Source organism: Lissotriton helveticus, chromosome 3_1 (genome assembly GCF_964261635.1).
Source record: "Lissotriton helveticus chromosome 3_1, aLisHel1.1, whole genome shotgun sequence".
NCBI classification, from domain to species: Eukaryota; Metazoa; Chordata; class Amphibia; order Caudata; family Salamandridae; genus Lissotriton; species Lissotriton helveticus.
The window spans coordinates 1,814,931,514-1,814,947,371 of record NC_136061.1 but is presented as its reverse complement, the minus strand read 5'-3'; the positions used below and the strand labels follow the sequence as shown (position 1 = coordinate 1,814,947,371).

At 46.9% G+C, this 15,858-nt stretch overlaps 1 protein-coding gene across 2 annotated transcripts in view; it reads left to right on the top strand.

Annotated features, from left to right (window-relative positions):
* Positions 1-15,858, top strand: part of SIGIRR (single Ig and TIR domain containing) — a 135,433-nt gene that overhangs the window by 55,985 nt on the left and 63,590 nt on the right. For both annotated transcript variants that reach the window (XM_078682722.1, XM_078682721.1), the window contains exon 4: positions 10,188-10,318. In XM_078682722.1, coding sequence (XP_078538848.1) covers positions 10,188-10,318 — 131 coding nt within the window. The remainder of the gene's footprint in view (positions 1-10,187; positions 10,319-15,858) is intronic.

The window sequence follows — 15,858 nt, the reverse complement described above, 5'->3', positions numbered from 1 at the left end:
GCGGGGGCCAACCCCGTGAAGAAAACAAACAATGGCAAAGCCAATAGGTCTGGGTTGACAGCCAGCTTTTTGGCAATTCTTGTTTTGTTTTGTCATGGTTTTTCCAAAACGTTATTGCTTGGGAAGCTGCTGGTCCCTCCTCAACCTAAAAAAAAACCAAAACAATTGAGTACTCCCTGGCACCGAAGGGAACTACTTTATATGTTTATGTGCTCCTTGTGAAAGAGGAAGCAAGCCTTAACTCATAGTGAAGTGAGCCAGTGGCCGAAGTGGGTTGACTCACTGCCCATGATAGATGCTGGAGAGGTGGAAGAAGAATTTACTTGACATAACAACACGTTAATGGACAAAATCTTGCTGAAACCTCCAATAGTAACTGTCATAATCCGAATGTTTGTAAAATCTAAATTTCTTGGCTTACACAGACTTTAAAAACTCATTAGTCTGGTATTGGCTGTCAGCCTCTTTAGAGTTTTATATAGCGCGAACTAGATCCGAGACATCGGGTATCGGAGCACTTTACATGAGCACCAGTTTCTTTACAGATGAACACATAAATATTTGTTAGGCACAGGGAGATTAAGTGATTTGCCCAGAATCACAGGATGTTGAGCATCGTTGCAGAGAATCGAACCCTGTTCCCCAGGTCCGAGGCCGACCGCTCTAGCCGTAAGGCTACATCCTCTCCCTTTGGGAAAAAAGGCAAGAAAAAATGAACAAAAGAAAAAAAGAACAAATGAAAGAGGAAAGAAAGAGGAAGGCAGCAAAGCTCAAAAGAAAGAGAAAGTCACGAAAGAAAGTAAGAAAAAAGAAAGAAAGAGGAATGCAAGAAGGAAAGAAAGAAAAATGAAAGAAAGAAAAGAGGAAAGAAGGAAAAGAGGAAAGAAGAAAGAAAAAGACAAAGACAAAGAAACTAAAGAAAGTAAGAGGCATGAAAAAATGAGAGAACAAAGTTTTTTTTAAAGAAACAAAGAAGGAAACAAAGAACAGAATGAGGAAGGTAAGAAAGAAGGGAAGAAGAAAAAGGCAAGAAACAAAGGAAAGCAAGAAAGGATGAAGGAAAAGGGCAAGAAAAAAATAGAGAGTTAGACAAGTACGAAAAAGGCAAGAAAGTAAGAAGGGAAGAAAGAGGAGAGGAAAAAGTAAATGAAGAAACAAGCAAAGGAAGGAAGTAAACAGGGATGCAAAGATAGAGCATTGTCATGAGTTTATATTCAGAGTTCATATGAACTGCTGATAAGAGGTAAAACAGCATCAATCAAATAAAGGACATTTCAAAAGGAATTTACAACAGCATTGGAAGGAGACATGAACAGTTAAAGCTGAAATGTGCTTTGTGCTCATCTGGTAGAAAGCTACCTGAAATCACAGCAGGCTCTACAACCAAAGGTAACACTAAAGTAAAAGCAAAAACACCGGCATTGAAGGGAACTACTAATTTGTGTGCTGATTTGCTCCTGAGAGGGCTAAATGCAGTCATGCAATTTGAAGTTAGCCAGTCGCTGACGTAGGCTGAGCCATTGCCCCATGCTGTATACTTTAGTGGACATAAACAAAATGTAAATGACACAAGAACAGACTAATGGACAAGTCCACTGAAATTATGCAATTGTTCAGCTGCAGCGTTTTTACATAATTATAGATTTGCCGGATTTGCCACATAATCTAACATTTGTTGCATAATCTGCAGATTTAAACAAAAAAGTGTTTCTAGCTCAAACAGTTCAAACGTTACTTGAAATGCAGCAACACGTATATTGCTGTGCAGTGGAAGGCCCTTTGCAAAGCTTGACTGGTCACCTTTCGGTTGCTTATTGCTATATTTTGGTGTTAAACTGGTACTAATGAGGCGCAACCAATGCCCAGACAGTGCTTATGGAGAATTTTCAGTTTTGTTCTTTTCTGTTTTTGCTGTTTGCATACTGCACAATCATTTAAGTCTATATATATCTATATATATATATGTGTCATGCTCCACGGGTGATGTCCAAACAAATGAGCAGCACACGAAAGTAAGTAGCTTACACCCCTCAGCTTTATTCTTGGTACGTTAGTGCGTAGGCAGAGTTAATAATCAACACCTGACTCTCGTAGTCCGACGCGTTTCGTTATGCACTTCCTCATGGACAATTCAAAAGTCAGTAAGGTGCATGTTGGGGCCGTTAGTTCCATTGGTGAACACAGCCTTTCCTTTCCTGAATGGATGCACCTTCTTTTGCGTGTAAAAAAGGCTCTGGATGAGCCCCTCCGCTGCAGCACGCCCTTATCCACACTTACTCCCCACCAGCGGTGGCCCCCTCTTCCTCGGGGGTGGTGCCAGCTCGACGGCAGGACAGCCGCCTATATATCATGCTCCACGGGTGATGTCCAAACAAATGAGCAGCACACGAAAGTAAGTAGCTTACACCCCTCAGCTTTATTCTTGGTACGTTAGTGCGTAGGCAGAGTTAATAATCAACACCTGACTCTCGTAGTCCGACGCGTTTCGTTATGCACTTCCTCATGGACAATTCAAAAGTCAGTAAGGTGCATGTTGGGGCCGTTAGTTCCATTGGTGAACACAGCCTTTCCTTTCCTGAATGGATGCACCTTCTTTTGCGTGTAAAAAAGGCTCTGGATGAGCCCCTCCGCTGCAGCACGCCCTTATCCACACTTACTCCCCACCAGCGGTGGCCCCCTCTTCCTCGGGGGTGGTGCCAGCTCGACGGCAGGACAGCCGCCTATATATCATGCTCCACGGGTGATGTCCAAACAAATGAGCAGCACACGAAAGTAAGTAGCTTACACCCCTCAGCTTTATTCTTGGTACGTTAGTGCGTAGGCAGAGTTAATAATCAACACCTGACTCTCGTAGTCCGACGCGTTTCGTTATGCACTTCCTCATGGACAATTCAAAAGTCAGTAAGGTGCATGTTGGGGCCGTTAGTTCCATTGGTGAACACAGCCTTTCCTTTCCTGAATGGATGCACCTTCTTTTGCGTGTAAAAAAGGCTTTTGAATTGTCCATGAGGAAGTGCATAACAAAACGCGTCGGACTACGAGAGTCAGGTGTTGATTATTAACTCTGCCTACGCACTAACGTACCAAGAATAAAGCTGAGGGGTGCTACTTACTTTCGTGTGCTGCTCATTTGTTTGGACATCACCCGTGGAGCATGATATATAGGCGGCTGTCCTGCCGTCGAGCTGGCACCACCCCCGAGGAAGAGGGGGCCACCGCTGGTGGGGAGTAAGTGTGGATAAGGGCGTGCTGCAGCGGAGGGGCTCATCCAGAGCCTTTTTTACACGCAAAAGAAGGTGCATCCATTCAGGAAAGGGAAGGCTGTGTTCACCAATGGAACTAACGGCCCCAACATGCACCTTACTGACTTTTGAATTGTCCATGAGGAAGTGCATAACGAAACGCGTCGGACTACGAGAGTCAGGTGTTGATTATTAACTCTGCCTACGCACTAACGTACCAAGAATAAAGCTGAGGGGTGTAAGCTACTTACTTTCGTGTGCTGCTCATTTGTTTGGACATCACCCGTGGAGCATGATATATAGGCGGCTGTCCTGCCGTCGAGCTGGCACCACCCCCGAGGAAGAGGGGGCCACCGCTGGTGGGGAGTAAGTGTGGATAAGGGCGTGCTGCAGCGGAGGGGCTCATCCAGAGCCTTTTTTACACGCAAAAGAAGGTGCATCCATTCAGGAAAGGAAAGGCTGTGTTCACCAATGGAACTAACGGCCCCAACATGCACCTTACTGACTTTTGAATTGTCCATGAGGAAGTGCATAACGAAACGCGTCGGACTACGAGAGTCAGGTGTTGATTATTAACTCTGCCTACGCACTAACGTACCAAGAATAAAGCTGAGGGGTGTAAGCTACTTACTTTCGTGTGCTGCTCATTTGTTTGGACATCACCCGTGGAGCATGATATATAGGCGGCTGTCCTGCCGTCGAGCTGGCACCACCCCCGAGGAAGAGGGGGCCACCGCTGGTGGGGAGTAAGTGTGGATAAGGGCGTGCTGCAGCGGAGGGGCTCATCCAGAGCCTTTTTTACACGCAAAAGAAGGTGCATCCATTCAGGAAAGGAAAGGCTGTGTTCACCAATGGAACTAACGGCCCCAACATGCACCTTACTGACTTTTGAATTGTCCATGAGGAAGTGCATAACGAAACGCGTCGGACTACGAGAGTCAGGTGTTGATTATTAACTCTGCCTACGCACTAACGTACCAAGAATAAAGCTGAGGGGTGTAAGCTACTTACTTTCGTGTGCTGCTCATTTGTTTGGACATCACCCGTGGAGCATGATATATAGGCGGCTGTCCTGCCGTCGAGCTGGCACCACCCCCGAGGAAGAGGGGGCCACCGCTGGTGGGGAGTAAGTGTGGATAAGGGCGTGCTGCAGCGGAGGGGCTCATCCAGAGCCTTTTTTACACGCAAAAGAAGGTGCATCCATTCAGGAAAGGAAAGGCTGTGTTCACCAATGGAACTAACGGCCCCAACATGCACCTTACTGACTTTTGAATTGTCCATGAGGAAGTGCATAACGAAACGTGTCGGACTACGAGAGTCAGGTGTTGATTATTAACTCTGCCTACGCACTAACGTACCAAGAATAAAGCTGAGGGGTGTAAGCTACTTACTTTCGTGTGCTGCTCATTTGTTTGGACATCACCCGTGGAGCATGATATATAGGCGGCTGTCCTGCCGTCGAGCTGGCACCACCCCCGAGGAAGAGGGGGCCACCGCTGGTGGGGAGTAAGTGTGGATAAGGGCGTGCTGCAGCGGAGGGGCTCATCCAGAGCCTTTTTTACACGCAAAAGAAGGTGCATCCATTCAGGAAAGGAAAGGCTGTGTTCACCAATGGAACTAACGGCCCCAACATGCACCTTACTGACTTTTGAATTGTCCATGAGGAAGTGCATAACGAAACGCGTCGGACTACGAGAGTCAGGTGTTGATTATTAACTCTGCCTACGCACTAACGTACCAAGAATAAAGCTGAGGGGTGTAAGCTACTTACTTTCGTGTGCCGCTCATTTGTTTGGACATCACCCGTGGAGCATGATATATAGGCGGCTGTCCTGCCGTCGAGCTGGCACCACCCCCGAGGAAGAGGGGGCCACCGCTGGTGGGGAGTAAGTGTGGATAAGGGCGTGCTGCAGCGGAGGGGCTCATCCAGAGCCTTTTTTACACGCAAAAGAAGGTGCATCCATTCAGGAAAGGAAAGGCTGTGTTCACCAATGGAACTAACGGCCCCAACATGCACCTTACTGACTTTTGAATTGTCCATGAGGAAGTGCATAACGAAACGCGTCGGACTACGAGAGTCAGGTGTTGATTATTAACTCTGCCTACGCACTAACGTACCAAGAATAAAGCTGAGGGGTGTAAGCTACTTACTTTCGTGTGCTGCTCATTTGTTTGGACATCACCCGTGGAGCATGATATATAGGCGGCTGTCCTGCCGTCGAGCTGGCACCACCCCCGAGGAAGAGGGGGCCACCGCTGGTGGGGAGTAAGTGTGGATAAGGGCGTGCTGCAGCGGAGGGGCTCATCCAGAGCCTTTTTTACACGCAAAAGAAGGTGCATCCATTCAGGAAAGGAAAGGCTGTGTTCACCAATGGAACTAACGGCCCCAACATGCACCTTACTGACTTTTGAATTGTCCATGAGGAAGTGCATAACGAAACGCGTCGGACTACGAGAGTCAGGTGTTGATTATTAACTCTGCCTACGCACTAACGTACCAAGAATAAAGCTGAGGGGTGTAAGCTACTTACTTTCGTGTGCTGCTCATTTGTTTGGACATCACCCGTGGAGCATGATATATATATGTGTGTGTGTTTTTGTGCACAGTGTGCACTGTATGTATGTATGTCATGCATATATGACACAAATACGTTTTTACATTGCCATAGCCTTCTTGTTCCCTATCTGACATTCAGTAAGTTTGTCATTTTCAAGTAAGACTGCTTTCAGAGCAAACATGAAGATGAGGCTTACTGTGGACTGGACATGCTAGTAAGCACTGAAGCTTGTCACATGTTTGGAAAGGGCTACTAGGGTAAAAACGTATACACTATTGTGCTCAACCTTGCTCTGTGACAGCTCGAGGTGGACCTGTGGAATCTGGACAGCCTCAGAGGATAGACTGGCTTCCTGGGAAGGTTCTGATTTGGAAGTGCCCATATTCCCTTTGTGCAACATTGTAGAGTAAGGATCATGAATGGGGCCAGTAGAACTGGAGTCAATAGGACTAGATTGGGTTCAAGTCAGAGATGCTTCTATGCTGACTTTCAGCAAAACTGGTGATCAAAGTCCGAGGTGGCCTTGCATATCTAAACACGACTTTAGCAAGCTAACATACTGCAGCTGGTATCTGGTATGGATATTCAGGCCACACATTCAAATACTAGCTTTTATCCTTCTGAGTTTGATAACATGTGTACCATTACAAGGGTGGTAGTAATACCTGCCCTTTATAGTATCTTGAAACAGACAAAGCAGCACCTTAGATCTTGAAGTTGCACGTTTCCCACAGCTACCAGCATGTTTGCCACCACCCGGACTCACACAGAGCAGTGCATACACATGGTATACAACACCTATATATTCTGTGTCTATAACGAGTCATAACAGAAAACCCATGCACACTTTTGTACTGAAGACTGCATTTGGTAATTTTTCATTTATCACATGCAGTACAGTTGACAGGCATCACATTCTATTCGCATTCTTACTACTCGCACATTACAACAACATTAACAAGCGCAGTGCGCGCGCACTGCCAGGAATGCGAGGTATGCAGCTGGCACCCGGCCGCGCTGCTGCTCGCTCCCGAGCACCCAAGACCAGGGGACAGAGAAGGCGGGACATGCACCCACCTTGGGCCAATTACGTTCTGTCTTTCTTAGAAAGACGCACGCAAATGCCGATAGCGGGAGATAAAAAAAAGCACACGCACAAGCGTGTGTTTCAAAGTTTAAAGCCCTTACTATAAGCCTTGCAGAGCAGCACATGCGCGCTGGCTCATGCGAGACCTAAAAATGACAAAATAATAAAATAATACTATCACATAATGTGCTGAATTACGCTGCATATTTGACTTTTCTTGCCGCATAATTTACTCAACCCTGCACCATAATGTGGCCCTTACCGCCACATAATTCCAGTGGCCCTGCCAATAGATGAAATGTGATAGAATGTCCCTTTATGTAGGTATATTATACATAAACTTTTAGTAAAAGCAAAAGGTCTTGGCTAACGACAGAACTTGTAAAAAAGAAGAACGAAGCAGACCGTGAAAGCCCATGACAACATCATGTCGTGGTCTACCTGCTACAAAAAAACAGACAAAAATAAAAAACAGCTCCTTGAAAGGAAACATCAGAAAATAGAAGTGTCAGAAAAAATGTATGAAAGGAAATGTAGGAGGGAGGCAGTAATAATGATGGCACAAACGCAGGCATATATAGTGCGCTAGTGCATGTCCCACAGTAAAAGGTCTTACAGGTCAGTCCATTAAATAGTCTCCCAGAATACATCAGTTGTGGCTCCCTTCCTGCATTATGTTCAATTGTTACATGTGGCTAGACATTCTTAATGGTGCAGCTTGAACATTATACAAAATAGGGAAGTACGGAAGCCACAACAACGCAATTTTTCCTTCCTGTATATCGTTCACTGTGCAGGCACCACACTGACATTTTTAATTCCCGATTTGCTACTGAAAGAGCTCACACTCACTGACCTTTCACAAACTGGTCTGAGGCAAATGGTGCACACAAGACCATTCTCCTTTTATTCTCAGTATAAAATTGTACAGTCGCTGATTTCACTATCTGTTCTGATGCTTTGATGCACCTTCCCTTCCTGTTCTTTGAGCAGCGATGCGTTTCACATCGCACGCTCACAACCAGACTTCATGACGTGGGGATACAAGGAGCCCCCCTTGACTGGATCCAATCCTTTCGCTCCGGCAGAACCCAGAGGATCAGACCCCCCTTTCCTCTCCAAACCCATCGGTATCAACTGCAGAGTACCCCAAGGATCATCGCTCAGCCCCACGCTCTTCAACATCTACATGGCCCCCTCGCTGCCATCGTCAGATAGCATGGGCTCAGCATTGATTCCTACGCCGACACCCAGCTCATCCTCTCACTTCCCAAGAATCCCAAAGACAACAGACTCTGCTTCCAGGAAGGAATGAAGAACGTTGCAGCCAGGATGAAAGACAGCTGTTTGAAACTCAACTCAGAGAAGACTGAGATCCTCATCCTCGGACCCTACACCTCCGCCTGGGACAACACCTGGTGGCCCTCCGCCCTCAGGAATCCACCGACACCCACAAACCACGCACAAAACCTCCACATCATCCTCGACTCTTCCCTCTCCATGAACCGCCAGATCAACGCCGTCGCTTCCACTAGTTTCAACTGCCTAAACATCCTCTGCTAGACATTCAAATGGATCCCTCCCGACTGCAGAAGGACCGTCACCCACGCGCTCAAAACCAGCACACTGGACTACGGCAACGCCCTATACCCCGGAATCAACACCACGCTTCTACACAAACTCTAAACCATCCAGAACGCTGCAGCCAAACTGGTCCTCAGAACACCGCGTCACGAACACATGACCCAACACCTACGAGACCTGCACTGGCTCCCCGTTGAGAAGAGGGTCACCTTCAAACTCCTCACCCATGCCTACAAATCCCTCAACAACATTGAACCCAAATACCTCAACGAGAGAGTATCCTTCCACGTGCCCAAGAGGAACCTCTGCTCCACCGACCTTGCCCTGGCAGAGGTCCCCTGCATCCGCAGAAGCAGAACAGGCGGGTGAGCCTTTTCCTACATCGCAGCCAGCCCTGGAACGAGCTCCCTGTGAACATCATCCATTCCCTGACCCTGCAGGAAGGACCTCAAAACCTGGCTCTTCGACTGACTGCTCTCCCCCCTCACTCCTACCCCCCACCGCATTGAGACCCTCACGGGTGAGTAGCGCTTTAAAAACCCCTGATTGATTGATTGATGCATAAAGCCAAAGAGGATTAACTTCTATATAAATCAGAAGGCATAACATCGCTGTACTTTCAATTTCTGTTCTAGGGCTAATGGTGAATTACATACCTTTCACTTTCTATTCTATTCCCAGGTCATATAGAGTCTAACTAGCCACTGAGATGAATGGGATACAATCTCACTGTGGATTTATGTTCTGACCATAAGCCCTAATGTTTTCAGGCTTTAATTTACAGTCATTAACCTTTGACTTTCTGGTCTCAGACAATAGAGCACCAGCCATCGACTTTCTGTTCTAAGCTAATGACATTATTAATGTACCATCAAATTGACGACCTTCTTATACACGCCACTGTTGATGGTTATTCACTTTTCTGAGTTTCTTAGGGATTCTGCTAATCTCATATATAGGGAGCATTTTGAGAAAAGCTCAATTTTAGAGATTTTTTCCGCCTATTACGATGGGAAGCATTGTGTGGATACATGGAAGGAAGGGCACTATCATCCTGCAATTATTGGAGTTATATCGGCAGATTAGAGGCACTCTGATCTAAGTTTAGGGGCCACACAACTTTCAACCTTCCTCTTGTTGTACAGAGGCCAGGGGCACACAGACCTCCCTGAGAGAGACTTTAAGAAAAAAGGTGACGTTATGTGATTCCAGACAACTGGATGGACTAAACTTCCCCATTGAAAAGCAAGCACAGAAGTATTTATTAACATAAAGCAATCGTAACTTATTCCTCCCAGCACCGCTTCCTGTAGCAAGTAGGCAGTAAAAGAATAGGAGACTGTACAGAGTCTGCATTGTGTACAGCTCGAGTGCATCATCCACTGGTGTGAGATTTGATGGACTCGAAACAAAGGGCACTGAATCCCTCAATTCACAGGTGTTGGACTTATTCCTTTTAAGCCACTGGAGCATTCATGATAAGCCAAGAGTGAGACTTCTTTCTGTTGACAACACTTGAGGTGCTTGTATCACTGGATATGCCCACAGCAAGGAACAGCGGCAGAGAAAACTTGTCTAGAACTCTGGTTTGTCTTAGGTTTCTTCGTGTGTTGCCTGCAAAATCCCATCTATGGCAGCTGTGATCCCTCAATGACTGTTGGTAGCCTGAACTCTGTGGTCCTCATGCTAACCACAATTTCTTGTATTTCCACCCAGGTTCAATAACGATGCTTCTGAGAGGTTCCTTTCAAGTGTCCTGCACATGAATATAACCAGAGAAGAGGACTTCGGCACATTCACCTGTGTCGTGCAAAATAGTACAGCCACCTTCACCCTAAACGAAACCGGTAAGGCAGTCTACCTTCACTTCTCAACCTTGAAAGCCTGAGGTCATCCTCTTAACTTCTTTGGCATTCCCTTAGGAGAAGGATGTACTCCCTTTCCATTTGGCACAGGAGAATGTTGACAGCGGTAGAACTCCTCTATCATCATTAGCTCCCGCCAACCTGCCAATGGAAGTGGAGTTCCAGACGTCCGAGGTATTGTTTTGCTGTATCGAGCAGTGCTATAGGTGACTAAGAAAAGCCCATGATGGATGCATTGATGACTGATCTGTTTCGAGGCAATGGAGGGAGTTAATAGTTGTAGTGTGGGTTTGGTGCTCCACTAAGGCTGGATCCCTTAAGTTGAAGGATCTTCAATTCGAGAGGGATCTCTGATGGTTGCTTTAGACAATTATTTAAGAGTGGGGGGGCTAGCATTTGCATGGTGGGATTGTGGTCTTTTCTGCGGACGGTGTCGTAACAGAAGGGGTCTTCTTTGACATAGGGAGAGCTTGTGATGCAAGGGTATTTTTCTGTCTCCTGTTTCCCCACTGGCAAGCTGCTCGGACAATCCAGGCCTTTCACTGTGGTCTCCAGTTCTTAAAATGGAACACATTAAAAGCATAGACATAGGTCTTATTTGACGCGATGTAAACATAAAAGTTGGACTGTATTTTAACAGAGGCTACAAGTGCGGGACCCAGAGGAGCTTTAATGTGTGTTCTACAGGAATTTCTGGTATCTTTAGGTACACTTAACATGACCATTTGTACAACAGACAGTACAATTTGACTTGTAATGCCGTATGTGCATGTTTTTACTGAGGGGTGAAGCCCATTTAGTTAGCCTTAGACTAATCAAAAACCTGGGACCAATTCTTTAAGGATCCAAATTTGAATCTTGCAGGTTAAAGGTACTCTGTGGTTTATCGCCTTCTTCTGAAGTCTGTGATACCTCAGTTGTCTATAATTCTAGCTCTAATTTGGCTATGTATGACCATTCTACGGGAAGGACACAGGCCCACTACACAGACCTGCTCTGCTGCATAGTGGAAAAAATGTGTCCATTAGCGCATCGCCAAACAGCTAGCCTCCTTGAAGCTTAATGTTCAGCACATCAACTGCTAATTGGTATGCTTGCAGAAGTCAGGTCTTACCTATATATCAATACATCTACCTTTAGCTGCTCTTGCAGCATATAAGCAAAGCTGGGAACACTCATCCCTTTTCAGGATTGCAATAGTCAAGGTTTTTATGGAGGGTCTTATGAGGGACATACCTCCCTGAATATCTCCTGTCCCTCTGTTGAACCTTTACATAGTGCTCATAAGGCTCATGAGGCCACTCTTTGAATCTTTACTCGCATGCCTCCTCCAGTTCCTTTCCTTGAAGGTAGCTTTCCTTCTGGACATTACTTCCCCCAGACACTTTAATGAACAGCAAGCATTCACTTTATAGATAGACTTGTTCTCAGATTTAATCCTACATTTCTCAATGTGGGTTTGCCTTCCACCTTAACCTAACTATAGAGCTCCCAGTCTTCTTTCCGTAGCCCAAATCGATTGCGGAAAGAACTTTAGACACACTAGATGTCAAAAGAGCTCTCGTACCATGTCAGCATATATCTATACATACATAACCCATTTTCATTCAACTTCCCTGGGACTATCCAGAAGTCTGTCGACCTGCCCCCTTGCATCATGAGTTACACAATATGCAACCTCCCTTAGTATCTGCTCATTTTGTTTTTCACCTTTCAACAGTTAACCCCAAAACACTCACCCATGGCAAGTTCTCTGTAGCTGGCAATAATATTGATTTTAATATGCTTCTAAGTTTGAACAATTTGTTTGTACACCTTGGCTACAACAAAAAGCAGGCCTTTTGCATTTGTCTTACTCTCTGAAAGGTACCAGTCGTGAAAGCCTCTGAAATCCTACTGACTTTAATGGAGTTTTGCAAACTGGCAACACTTATTTTTTCTATGTCACATATCTTCTGTGGGTCCAGAACTCTGAAATGTTTATTGAGGGCACTTGAGTTACCCAATCAAGCTCTTTCTCCATTTCATAACTAGGTGATCTTTGCTGTGCGTTTGAAAATGTCAGAGATAAACACTTGTGCTACTGAAACGTCTCCTAATGACTGACCGTTCACAGTATGTATTTTTAGGTCGAGCCTAGGCACTGCATGCGCTGTCTCTGTACATGCTGTATTCACTCAGGGGGCTTGTAGTCCGCCTCCAGCTTCTGATTGGCTTTTGTCATTGTCCTTAGAAAAATGTTGCTTCTAATTGGATAATGGTTCCTGCTTCACCCACTTTTTTTCCTCAATTGTTGACTCCCATGGATCGCCCCCACGACTTGTCCTCCTCCACTTATTTCTATATTATTTTCTGTTCAGAATTCGTCTTTTAAAATTAGCATTTCCTTGGCTCAGTGTGAGGCCTGCTTCATGGGTGCAGCGCCTCTTCTGCTTCAGCGTGGTTCCTTTTGTGACAAGCATTTCCCTGGCTCAATGCTCTCTGCTGTATCCCCCTGGCTCAGCGCAGTTGCTTTTTTTCCCCTTAGTAATCTCGTGAGTTGCAGGCAGCGGGACATTCCACCAGTTTGGGATGCCTCGCCACACTTCCTCTACTTTCCCCCCTCTGCGTGCTTCATTTTGTGCCCTCGCACATACAGAGAAAGACATCTGAGCTAAGCAATATCGCCACTTTGAATTTGGTGTCAGACATGTCAGAGGTGTGCACGTCGGCTCCCTTCCAGGATTACAGACTGTATAGTCCCAGGTCGCCCCTCCCTGGAGTTCGGATGCAATCATGCGAAGCCATGAGGGCGTTGCAGTCGGCACTGGGCTCGGGAATCCTGTGCACAGCTTCCAGACGCACCTTGCTCCATGCCCGGCCGCCCTGTGAGCAATATAGACATGCAGCCTCCTCCTAAAGATCCTGGTCGCTGTGCTCCACCCTCAGCCCGGCCGCCCTCTTCCAGTGCTGTCCGTGCCGCCGCACCGGCAGCAAACAGCTAGGGGATGTCTTTTGGCACTTCCCTGCCCATAATGTTTTTTTGTGTGTGTCTTTTAGCTGCAATTTTTTGGATGCGTGGCAGCGTCTCCCCTCCACCTTCCCGTCCTGTTCCCTATCGCCCACACACCTCCTCATCCATAATTGATGCCTGCATTGGGTAGATGCTTTGTCCCAGGGACTAGAGCATCTTCTAAGTTTATAGAGGAGAGAGGCAGCCGCTATTTCACTTTATTTTTTCTTTCCACTTTGCACAGGGATTGGTTACAGGGAGGACACGGGATGTTAATCTGTCCCGCACCTCTTGAGCCTCTTGCGAGTCCATTGGCTGCTCAAGTCATTCAGCACACACCTTAAGCTGCTGCAGCTGTTGCAGTGCCCGCCTCCTCAGTGCTTGGTATCTGGAGCTGAGACAGCCTGCGAGCAGCAGGTTAGCAGAAGCTTGTGTGCTTTTCTCTTCTTCTGATTTGTTTTCCTGCCCAGAGGATAGAGATGTCTTAACTTCATTTAACTACAGTAGGAGAGACTTCATTTTGCATACATAATGCCACTTGAGTGGTGAAAGAAAATTCCACTCTTGCTACTTCATTACATTCTGTAGTCATTCTCTCCTCCTACACCCCCATCTTCCCTCTTTAGTCCCTGCCCTTCTCTTCCCCCTCCATCACCTCCTTCATTACGCACACCCAACCCCTCCATCGCTATGCCTTCTCGAGCCAAGCAGTGCAGACATCATTTCAAACTGCTTCAACCGTAACAAAATTATGTAACATTACACTGTCGCAGTTCAATTGAGAACAGCACTCGTAGTTTCACCAGTAGACAGCAGCGAACATTCTCGCACTCGGGTTCCATGCAAAAGACGTCTCAAAATTCACTACACCTATGTAAAGTTTTCCAATGTAGTAGATGTTGCATGGAGATTTGAATGAGCTATGGAAGGTAGGTGGCGGTGTAGGAGTGGAATATTGAATAATGCTGTTAATTGTGCTTGTGGAAAGGTTTTGTGTGAGAGACCCTAACTGGAGACACACCTCTATAACCTCCATAGCTCAGGCTTCAATCCCTTTAAAGCACATGCCCCCCTCCCTTGCTCTACGAATGCCACCCGCCATTTGTCACCAGAGTGGGATGGGTATTCCCAGACGTGGGTCCCATGCCACTGGAGTCAAGCTAGCCTGGCTGATAAGGGGTGATGCCTCTAAACTGGTCCTGGGATGCTTCTTTCCGGTCCCGGGAAGACCTTGCCTGGTATGTTTGGGCTGGGCTGTTCCCATGGGAAGCCGAGTCAAGACTGATTTGCATATGGCTGAGGGTTAAACTGGAATGGCATGGTGGGCAAAATAAACAATGGATTTAGTCCCAGATCTCTGTACTGGGAGTGAATGTTTGACATAGTTCAGCATTCTGTCCATCAATTGTTCTTTTTTTTTTGTCAAAGGTGTATTTTATTGATAGAAAACAGAAAGAAAAACACTCGCGACAATCTCGCACAACTTCCCTCGCAGGGGGCAATCATGGCAGGCGGGAGAGATTTAAGATTAAAGGTGAAGACCCTCATCCAGAGGGCCGGGGCTCGTAAGATAAACAGTCACAGTTCGTGCACTCCAGGTCCAGTGTGCCCACGTATGTTAGCGACACAGACCCGGTAGCCCTCGTTATCATGGATAACTGCAATCAGCAGCAGCCCCTTCGGAGCATCGTTGTACGTCTCCCGCCACAATCGAGGAATAGCGTCCCAGAGAAATCAACGAAAGAAACCCAGAAAATCCCCCCCCAACCCCCACCCCCCCTCCCGGTGGTGGTAGAGTCCCTCATTCACACTCAATCATACGACTAGCATTCATACCTGGAAGAGATGTAGGGCCCGCAATGTGGGTGGGTAGACCGCAGATGGAAGCCCCTTAGAGAGGAAGCGGACCAGTGGACCCCAGCGGAAGGTAAAGTTTTTAAAATCCCCCAGGAAGACCTCAGCCATGCGCTCCATGCTTAACAATCGGCACAGTCTAGCATACCATAGAGAAATCGCTGGGGCCTCCCTTTTCTTCCAGGCCGCTGCCAGGGTAGTCTTGGCCGCCCCAATGCACAACCATAAGATCTTCTTTTCCTCCCGGGTCTGATGTTCCAGCAGTGGATCTCGGAGGCCCAGTACCACATGTGCTATTGAGTCTGCCACGGGGTATCCCAGGATCCCTTTAATATGAGAGAGGATTTCCTCCCAATAGGGGCGGATAGCGGGGCAGTCCCACCAAACGTGGCGGAAGTCACCTAACAGGCCACAGCCCCGCCAACATCTGTCGGAAGCGCCCGGATATATACGGTGAAGTTTGGCTGGGGTGAGGTACCAGTCCATCATCGTTTTGAGATGGGCCTCTCGGAGTTCAATGGAGTGATTGTGTTTCGCTAAGTCTCTCCACAACTGTGACCACTCTACATCAGAAATCTCGCGGTCCAACAATCCTTCCCACGATCCCATGTATCGCGGCCTGGGGGACATCGACGTGGACAGGAGGCGACGGTAAAGAAAGGAGATAGTTCCCCGC